General features: G+C 42.7%; 1 protein-coding gene across 1 annotated transcript; it reads right to left on the bottom strand.

The window, feature by feature from the left end:
* Positions 1-221: 221 nt before the first annotated feature.
* On the bottom strand, positions 222-10704 carry LOC139538395 (uncharacterized). Its single transcript, XM_071340381.1, has 5 exons — positions 6473-10704; positions 6079-6240; positions 1985-3634; positions 1780-1858; positions 222-421 (listed from the first exon to the last, which is right to left on the bottom strand). The coding sequence occupies exons 1-5, from the start codon at positions 6572-6574 to the stop codon at positions 267-269; spliced, it is 2148 nt and encodes a 715-aa protein (XP_071196482.1). The 5' UTR covers positions 6575-10704; the 3' UTR covers positions 222-266.
* Between the last annotated feature and the right edge of the window lie 342 nt (positions 10705-11046).

The raw sequence follows: 11046 nt of genomic DNA, 5'->3' as shown, positions 1-11046 counted from the left end.
ATTAAATGTCAGGAATTGTTAAAAACTGAGTTTAAATGTATTTGGCTAAGGTGTATGTAAACATCAGACTTCAACTGTACCTAGAAGTGCACACTATTCTTATTTTTTTTATGTATCTTAAAAGTAAAAGTAATATAGTCAACTATACAACTTCTACTACTACTACTACTACACTTTATATTATCCAATAATATATAATGAAAAACACTCAACATGAAGAATTAATGCAATTATGTTTATTTCAAATATTTATTATGAAATATAGATTATGTGGTCTTCCTTTTATAGCAGGAAGTAAAGGGACTGGACAAGGCTTTGCCTATAGCTGAAAACATCCTGGAAATGAGCGAACGCTTCCTTGGTTTCTTCTTGGTGGAGCATACACTCTCTGTTCGGCAGGATTCTTGATCATTGACAATTGCTGAAAAACATAATGTAAACATAACATTTTCTTTAACTGACCCTAGTTAGTGTGAAGAATTAGTATTGCATTATTATTATTTAAATTGTAATATTCTACATAATTTAGAAATGTAGGGCGGCAGGTAGCCTAGCAGTCCCAATCCGCCTATTTAACACAGAAGTGTTACATAGGCCCCCCCAGGGCTTAGACTGTTTAGTGCCAAAAAGAAGGGGTTAAAAACATGCAAAAAATAGATATACATATAAATATATATACATATTCGTCAACTTTCTTATATCTCTCAGATTTAGGACAGACATTTCAGTTCCATGTAGTGAATCTGTTATTCAATGCGTTTGTATGGGCTAATAGCAGTAAGGCCGATACAAACCCCTCGGTCTACACAGGGCTTAGACTCTTGTGGGTTAAAAGCATGATCATTACAAAGGTGCAACTCGTGCTGGAGACAATAAAAGGCCACGCTAAAATGTGCAGTTTTGTCACACAACACAATGCCACAGATGTCTCAGAGACAGAGGCTGGGAAAAATAGGAGCAAGGAAAAATGCTGGTTGTCTAGTTTTGAGGGAGCGTGCAATTGGCATGCTGACTGCAGGAATGTCCACCAGAGCTGTGGCCAGAGAATTGAATGTTTATTTCTTTACCATAAGCCGCCTTCAATGTTGTTTTAGAGAATTTGGCAGTATGTCCAACCGGCCTCACAACCACAGACCACGTATATGGCGTCGTGCTGTAGGGTTATAGTGTGGGCAGGCATACGCTATGGACAACGAACACAATTGCATTTTATCAATGGCAATTTGAATGCACAGAGATACCGTCACGAGATCCTTAGGCCCACTGTCGTGCCATTCGTCCGCCGCCATCACCTCATGTTTCAGCATGATAATGCATGGCCCCATGTCGCAAGGCCTGCATACTCACCAGACATGTCACCCATTTAGCATGTTTGTGATGCTCTGGATTGACGTGTACAACAGCGTGTTCCAGTTCCCACCAATATTCAACAACTTCACACAGCTATTGAAGAGGAGTGGGACAACATTCCATAGGCCACAATCAACAGCCTGATCAACTATATGCGAAGCAGAAGTGTCACGCTGCATGAGGCAAATGGTGATCACACCAGATACTGACTGGTTTTCTGATCCACGCCCCTACCTTTTTTTAAGGTATCTGTGATGAACAGATGCATATCTGTGTTCCCAGTCATGTGAAATCCATAGATAAGGGCCTAATGAACGTATTTCAATTGACTGATTTCCTTATATGAACTGTAACTCAATAAAATCTTTGAAATTGTTGCATGTTGCATTTATATTTTTGTTCAGTACACATTTGAGTGTATTGACTTACCTGTTTCACTGACGGCAGGGGTCTGGTTCTGGGAAAGTGTTGGAGTGCAGTGGTTCTTCTTGTTGACCTTCTTTGTACACTGGGTAACAAACAGTCATTTGTACAGTAGGAGAAATTGCACACAAAAGGTATCAGTGTTTACCATCATACTGTACGTAATGAATAAAAATTATCTTTATAATTTGTATTTTGATGACATATGTACCTTTGGGTTGAGTCCACAGAGAGCGCTGAATCTTCCTCTCTTCTTGTCCTTTCTACCAGTTGTTGGAAGCCCAGAATTACCTACCTCGTCACTGCCAAGTGCATTGTGTGATGACAACTGGGTCATGGAGGGAGGTGAAGAGCTAGCCTCATTGCATTTAGCTTGTAGTTCCCTAGTTAATGATTTGACCAGGGCATCGTCAAATGCATAATCCGTTGACTTCATTGCAACCTGGAGCATCTTGTCTGACCCGAATTCTTGAAGAAGCCCCTTGTAGACAGCCTTGAAAATCTTTTTGATTTTCAGATTCTGGGGGTAGGCTTGAGTTGGTTCAAGGCCTGAGGTGCCACAGAACTCAGACAGAATCCTCTTTGTGAGAACTCTTGATGTTTCACCAATGTCAGAGGATTCCCGTAATGTGATAGGGGTGATCATTGACAGCAATCTAACAATCAGTAAAAGTACCAAAGAGGTGTAGTCATTGCTAGTGGAGTCAAATGATGCATGTGTATCAGAGTCCATAGCTGATGGAGTTGATGGATGCACAGAGACACTAGACATCTCCATATCTTTGTTGTCCATCTTGGATTCCACCTCTCCTAAAACTTGAATATCCACAGTTCCACCGTTGTGTGTGCTGCTGCCAGACAGAGAGGGTCTAGGCAATGATTTGAAACTAGACTGACGGCTAGGGGTCATGAGAGCCGGTCTGTCAGAGTCAAGTGTTCCAGCATCAGTTGGGGACAACCCATTGATTATGTTCATCAACTCTGATAATTCTTCTGATGAATTGGAGGCCACAGAACAGGTATCCATGACCTGATTGACCATTATATTGGTGAAAAGGCTCTTTGTGTCACAGTAGACCGGTGAGGAACTAATGGAGATGGCAGAAGAGCTCGGGATAAGCCGGCTTGTGTCCTGCAGAGAACCATCAGAGACGATAGTTTGGCAGAAATCAGATCTTTGTGATGGTGGAGGAAGCCAGAAGACAATCTGCTGTAGCAGACGTTTTATTGACTCCTCAGCAAAGGAGTACACAAGGTCAGATGGAAACTCCCTGGATTCTTCAGAAGCATTCAATCCTGTCTTCAGCTTCAAAAGAATAGAGTCAGACACGCTCTTGCCAGCTGGCACAAAAAGAGCCTGGGGGGTGTTGTGACTTTTTATGAGCTCATAAACTTTGTCAGTGAGCTCATGTGAGAAGTTCTGAAGACCGTCCCTGGGGCTGAGTCTCGCAAGTCTTCTTGTAAAAGAAGTGACATCATCTGCAGTGGCTATGTGTTCCGTATCTTCTCTTGGAATGACCTCCATAACAGTGTCAACTATGGCAGAGATGGTTTGCCTTGTGTAATTTGTTGACCCTTGTGAATGAGTTGAGGAGTCACTCATATCAATGACCGAACTCCTAATGATAGGACAATAGCTTTCATCAGGCCACTCATTGGGGACTGGAGTCCCTGGAAGAGAATTTGTAAAATCACTCTGGGACCCTCCGGTCATGGCAGAGGTGATGGACAGGGAGGACTTTGAGGAGGATGGCCGGTGTATCTCGTGTCCATCAGTTCTCACCATGTCAACATCCTCCAACATGGAGCCCACGATGGAACGAGTCAAGAGGCCTTTCTCTGAGGTGCATTCCAGGTGAAGCTGGATGAGAGAATGCCAAGAGTGTGCAAAGCTGTCATCAAGGCAAAGGATGGCTACTTTGAAGAATCTCAAATATAAAATATATTTTGATTTGTTTAACACTTTTTTGGTACCTACATGATTCCATATGTGTTATTTCATAGTTTTGATGTCTTCACTATTATTCTACAATGTAGAAAATAGTAAAAATAAAGAAAAACCCTTTTGACTGGTAATATATACACTGCTCAAAAAAATAAAGGGAACACTTAAACAACACAATGTAACTCCAAGTCAATCACACTTCTGTGAAATCAAACTGTCCACTTAGGAAGCAACACTGATTGACAATAAATTTCACATGCTGTTGTGCAAATGGAATAGACAAAAGGTGGAAATTATAGGCAATTAGCAAGACACCCCCAAAAAAGGAGTGATTCTGCAGGTGGTGACCACAGACCACTTCTCAGTTCCTATGCTTCCTGGCTGATGTTTTGGTCACTTTTGAATGCTGGCGGTGTTTTCACTCTAGCGGTAGCATGAGATGGAGTCTACAACCCACACAAGTGGCTCAGGTAGTGCAGCTCATCCAGGATGGCACATCAATGCGAGCTGTGGCAAAAAGGTTTGCTGTGTCTGTCAGCGTAGTGTCCAGAGCATGGAGGCGCTACCAGGAGACAGGCCAGTACATCAGGAGACGTGGAGGAGGCCGTAGGAGGGCAACAACCCAGCAGCAGGACCGCTACCTCCGCCTTTGTGCAAGGAGGTGCACTGCCAGAGCCCTGCAAAATGACCTCCAGCAGGCCACAAATGTGCATGTGTCAGCATATGGTCTCACAAGGGGTCTGAGGATCTCATCTTGGTACCTAATGGCAGTCAAGCTACCTCTGGCGAGCACATGGAGGGCTGTGCGGCACCCCAAAGAAATGCCACCCCACACCAATACTGACCCACCGCCAAACCGGTCATGCTGGAGGATGTTGCAGGCAGCAGAACGTTCTCCACGGCGTCTCCAGACTCTGTCACGTCTGTCACATGTGCTCAGTGTGAACCTGCTTTCATCTGTAAAGAGCACAGGGCGCCAGTGGCGAATTTGCCAATCTTGGTGTTCTCTGGCAAATGCCAAACGTCCTGCACGGTGTTGGGCTGTAAGCACAACCCCCACCTGTGGACGTCGGGCCCTCATACCACCCTCATGGAGTCTGTTTCTGACCGTTTGAGCAGACACATGCACATTTGTGGCCTGCTGGAGGTCATTTTGCAGGGCGCTGGCAGTGCACCTCCTTGCACAAAGGCGGAGGTAGCGGTCCTGCTGCTGGGTTGTTGCCCTCCTACGGCCTCCTCCACGTCTCCTGATGTACTGGCCTGTCTCCTGGTAGCGCCTCCATGCTCTGGACACTACGCTGACAGACACAGCAAACCTTTTTGCCACAGCTCGCATTGATGTGCCATCCTGGATGAACTGCACTACCTGAGCCACTTGTGTGGGTTGTAGACTCCGTCTCATGCTACCACTAGAGTGAGAGCACCGCCAGCATTCAAAAGTGACCAAAACATCAGCCAGGAAGCATAGGAACTGAGAAGTGGTCTGTGGTCACCACCTGCAGAATCACTCCTTTTTTGGGGGTGTCTTGCTAATTGCCTATAATTTCCACCTTTTGTCTATTCCATTTGCACAACAGCATGTGAAATATATTGTCAATCAGTGTTGCTTCCTAAGTGGACAGTTTGATTTCATAGAAGTGTGATTGACTTGGAGTTACATTGTGTTGTTTAAGTGTTCCCTTTATTTTTTTGAGCAGTGTATATATGGATGATTTACAAAGCCAGGCACATTTATAGGCTATTGATTATAGACCTAATTAAGTTGGATTTTCCTCTCTCCTCAATTTTCTTAGACAATTAGGCTAAGGCAAGGGCTGTTTCCCAGTCTCTGCTGCTGCTGCTGCCTCTGTAGCATTGTTCTCAATCCCAATATGCTGGTTAACTTTGCTATTATGCACATAGCAACATAGGTGAAGGGCGCCAATTCTACGGCGCACTGAAGATTATGTTTCAGAACCACAGACAGCGACCATATCCAATGCGGGAGAAAGAGCATTTGTTATAAAAAAATATTTGATTTATCAGTGTTGCACCATTATTTTTTACATAATATAACTATATACAATTTCAGTATCACGTCTTAGCGTGATGGACTGTGCCATCCCTGTGGCCTCGGCAATGGATTAGTCAACTGAGACATGCGCGAATCAGACAGGTGTCCATGTGCACCATGAAGAAAAAAAACTTTTGCGACTGCTCGACTTAAGAAATCCCAGTCAACCAACAGCCATTCGAACCAAACTATCGACCAAATGGGGTCAGCCCTAGATTTACTATTAGGAGATAAAAGGGTATTGTATGGGCTATAGACATGAAAGATATCACAAATATCCACATCTCTGCTCAATCTATTCCCTTACCTTGACTGTATTTCTCTTCACGGCATCCTGCTCCATCTGAGACAGGGGATCCTTCTTCACCTCTTCCTCATCTTCATCATTCTGATTATCAACAAAATCTCTCTCAGCTGCATCAGTATCAGTGCTCTGTTCAACTGTGGACCTGTTGGCACTCCTCTTGGTCTAAAAAGACAATACAGTCAATGACATACTGTATGTTGCCGTTGCTATACAGGCCTTTGAGAAGAGCTACAGTAAACGATTGGTGACTGAATATTAAGAGATGGAAGTCTGTTGTAAGGACAATTTACCCTTCAACCTCAAAACAACATGTTGTATGGCATATTGGACAGGTTTAGAGTGTGGACAGGTAAGACCCCAGATTTCCCTTTCTCTCCTCAATCTATTCTCTCACCTTAACTTTTCTCCTTGTCACAGCCTTCAGCTCGATCTGAGGCAGGGGATCCTTCACTTCACCATCTTCTGGATAGTTTAAACCCAGGATATCATTCTTCATTTTCTGGACTTGACCTTCCAAACTTTGATGATCATGTGGATCATCTTCGTTTAAACTCTGATTGGAACAAATTAGACCATTCTTTAAATGCTCATGGATATGGCCAATATACCACAGCTAAGAGCTGTTCTTACGCACGACACAACGCAGAGTTATTAAAACTGGTTACCAACTTAATTAGAAGAGTAAAGATAATTGTTTTGTCATACCCGTGGTATACGCTCTGATATACCACAGCTTTCAGCCAATCAGCATTCAGGGCTCGAACCACCCAGTTTATAATGGCCAATATACTATGGCTAAGCGCTGTTCTTAGGCAAAACTTTCTGGATACAGCCCTTAGCCATGGTAAATTCATTTTTTGCTAACGGTTGTATTCATTTTGGGATCTATCGCATCCCACAGCTGTCCCAGACTATGTTTGGAATATTTATATCTCACACAGAATAGGTAAATTTTTGTACTATGGGGATAGTAGATTGACATAGGCTAATGCTTTTGCTGTTCATTAGGCCTACTCATTTTGTTGGCTGATGAAAAGTAAATGTGTTCTTCCAATATCTTCAATACGCGCCTTGGAATTGGATAAGGACGCACGCAATTGAGTCTCCAATGTGTCTGTCTTCACTTGTAGCCTGTGAGAAAGACCCGATCACTTGATGGGCATTGGCTAATGAGAATTGAGCTATCTGAGAGAGCCATGTGAGTGAGAGGTGCTTCAGAGCCAGGAGAAGGGAATTATAATTATTATATTCAGCCAAGGACACAATGGACACTGGCCGCAAAAGGCATGGATTTTTTTAGGGGGCATTACGGTCACACAAAGGGGATGTCGCCGGGTAATTTGAGGTATTATTAAGTGCTTGTCAAATTGTGAATAACAGTGTGCAGCCTGAGCAAAAACACAATGCAGAGCTCATGCCTTTCATACGACTTTTTTCAAATCATCATTAGAGTCACATCATACAGCGTTAGAATGTATTAAAAATGAAAACGGATAACCCAACATTTGTATCACAACTAAAGTTACATAAATAACTCTAAATTATGTCACGCCCTGACCTTAGAGATCCTTATTTATTCTCTATGTTTGGTTAGGTCAGGGTGTGACTCGGGTGGGAAAATCTATGTTTTCTATTTCTTTGTTGTTTTGCCGTGTGTGGTTCCCAATCAGAGGCAGCTGTCTATCGTTGTCTCTGATTGGGGATCATATATAAGTTGTCATTTTCCGTTTGGGTTTTGTGGGGTGTTGTTTTCTGTTTAGGTTGTTTCCCTGACAGAACTGTGGGCTTTCGTTTTCTAATTTTGTCATTTTGTTTGAGTCGTTTTTGTGAACATTAAATCATGAACACTTTCCACGCTGCGCTTTGGTCTCATTGCGACGACGAACATTACAAAAAAAGCATCTAGCAGTACCTATTTCTTTGTTACCTGCTAAACACAGAATAGCCACATGTGCGCACTCCCTCAAATCGTTTGCAGAAAATATTTTGTTCAATTGTATTCTTCATACTATAAAATAATGCCATGGAATTCTAACCAAATCTTGTCTGCTAAATGAACTAGTGTAGCCATATGGCATAGCCAGATCAGGGTCTAACATAAGGACAAGTGTAACAGATGTGAAATGGCTAGCTAGTTAGCGGGTACGCGCTAATAGCGTTTCAATCAGTTACATCACTTGCTCTGAAACCTAGAAGTAGTGTTTCCCCTTGCTCTGCAAGGGCCGTGGCTTTTGTGGAGCGATGGGTAACGACGCTTCGTGGGTGACTGTTGTTGATGTGTGCAGAGGGTCCCTGGTTCGCGCCCGGGTCGGGGCGAGGGGACGTACTAAAGTTATACTGTTACACAAGTCAGAGTATTTTATTCTGTTCTTCTGAAATAGACTACATTTTAGACTGGATTTATTGTGATGGTGTAGGCTATATTACATGGATTTATTAGACTTTTTAATACGTGGATGTTGCAATGGTCTGCATCAGTGGTTTGTAGGCTATGCGTGGAAGCCAGGAGATGCTAAATGTGTTTATGTTAATTAAAGGTCAATTACTGTGAGACCAGCAGTTATTTGCTTGACAATCACCAGCTGACACAATTTCATGACCGCCACAGCCCTAGGCATGGGTCCTCAAATCCTCAAAAAGTTTTACAGCTGTACAATTAGGAGCATCTTGACTGGCTGCATCACTGCTTTGACTGGCTGCATCAGCCTAGTAAATCAGCCCAACCAACGCATCACCGGGGGCAAGCTACCTGCCCTCCAGGACACCTACAGCACCCGATGTCACAAGAAAGCCAAAAAGATCATCAAGGGCAACAACCACCCGAGCCACTGCCTGTTCACCCCGCTATCATCCAGAAGAGAGATGGAAAAACAGCTTCTATCTCATGGCCATCAGACTGTTAAATTGCCATCACTAGCACATTAGAGGCTGCTGCCCTATATACAGAGACTTGAAATCACTGGCCACTTTAACAATGGAACACTATTCACTTTAATAATGTTTACATATTGTAACGACCCTGGGTTTATAAGCGCAGATATCGACTCTGCCACTCGAGCACGCTTTTGGGGCACAGTCGATAGCAAGCTGGACTTCGGGCTAGAAGGTTGAGTGTTCGAGACCTGCTCCCTGCCTGTTTCATTACATATTTTGCATTACTCATCTCATATGTATATACTGTATCCTTCCAATTCTACTGTATCTTAGTCTATGCTGCTCTGACATTGCTCATCCAAATATTTATATATTATTAATTCCATTCCTTTACTTTAGATTGTGTGTATTGTTAGATATTACTTGTTAGATATTTCTGCACTGTTTGAGCTAGAAACACAAGCATTTCGCTACACCTGCAATAACATCAGCTAAACATGTGTATGTGCCAAATACAATTTGATCACCAGGGCTGTGCTCCCTGTCATCCGGGACCTCTATATCAGGGTTGGGAAAGGAAGGCCCGGAAATCGTTAAAAACTCCTGCCACCCAAGCCATAGACTGTTCTCTCTGCTTCGGCACAGCAAGCGGTACCGTGCATCAAGTCTGACACCAACAGGCTCCTGAACAGCTTCAATCGCCAAGCCATAAGACTGCTAAATAACTAACAAAATGGCTACACGGACGGAGTTGACAGTTGTATTTTTTTACAGTACAGGTTTTCGCTATAAATACACATAGATCCTATTGCCTGATATCAAGATTCGTAATGAATGCGTTATGGAGTCACCTATTATTATTATAATTTAGGTAAAATTATGATAAATAGCCTACTGCTGTTATCTTTGCAAGGATCATATTTGATGTATAACAAGTCCCATAGGTTATTATAATGCATTAAAAAAAGTACAATATTAAAAAGTATAATATTAGCGGCACATTAACGTTAGCCCACACCGCCACCCAGCTGCCACTACTTGCGGCACCCCTATCGGCATGTCTTGTATACCCTGTGGTTCCTGCCGCAGCATAAAAAAAAGACGGTGCAGCGGTTCCAGCACCACTGCATAGGGCTTCTCTGTTAGCAATTCATAGGCTTACCTTATTATCCTCCATGGTTAAAGTCTATGGCTGGAGCCTATGTTCCCATCATGTAAAACTTTACCAAGTGATTACCAAAGAGATAAGCTAGCGCATTTTATACGGTAACTCAGCCAACGTCATAATGTGAAAGAACTTTTACGTAATAAAACAACTTCAGGGATGATCTGTCAATCAATGCGATCAGCGACGCAATACTGGATCCCCATACCACTAAAAATACCACTCGAAACAATAAATACCGGTGTATTAGCTACGTTTCCGTTTTTTTGTACAATAATGTGATGAGACAACAAATAAATAAGTAATCAACAGCCGACAACAATGATGAGCAATACATAACATTGTAAATGGCATGGATGCAAACTGTAGCCCTGGCTAGCTACTGTGGCTAGCTAGCTAGCACGTTAGCTAACGTGTTACTGTATAGCTACTGTATAACACAAGTATTCTAATCTTGAGAGAAACTTAACGTTGGCTATTTTTGTCTGTGGTCCTGTAGCTCAGTTGGTACAGAATGGCGCTTGCAACGCAAGAATTATGGGTTCGATTCCCGGGAGCACACATACGTAAAATGTATACGTGCATGGCCATTGTTTATACAGACGACTCGTTGCAAAAGCTTCCGTACGTAGTCGTGCGTCCTTGATGAACCAACTGAAAATAACGTTTCCACTTAACAGCGCCATATTCAGTATCTCTAGGGACGATACTTTGCATGCTCGTAGCTAAGTCGCTTTGGGTAAAAGTTCTTGCTAAATGGCTTATACACAGAACCAGTGCAGTGGTGGAAAAAGTACCCAATTGTCATACATGACTGAGTCATTTTCTATTAAGGTATCTTTACTTTTACTCAAGTTAAAGTCACACAGTAAAATACTAGGGTAATAGTCTAAAAGTATTTGGATTTAAATATACTTAAGTATCAAAAA

The sequence above is a fragment of the Salvelinus alpinus genome, chromosome 14, assembly GCF_045679555.1.
Source record: "Salvelinus alpinus chromosome 14, SLU_Salpinus.1, whole genome shotgun sequence".
In the NCBI taxonomy this organism is placed as follows: Eukaryota; Metazoa; Chordata; class Actinopteri; order Salmoniformes; family Salmonidae; genus Salvelinus; species Salvelinus alpinus.
Note: the sequence above shows the minus strand (reverse complement) of the source record. Positions and strands in the feature narration are given on the sequence as shown.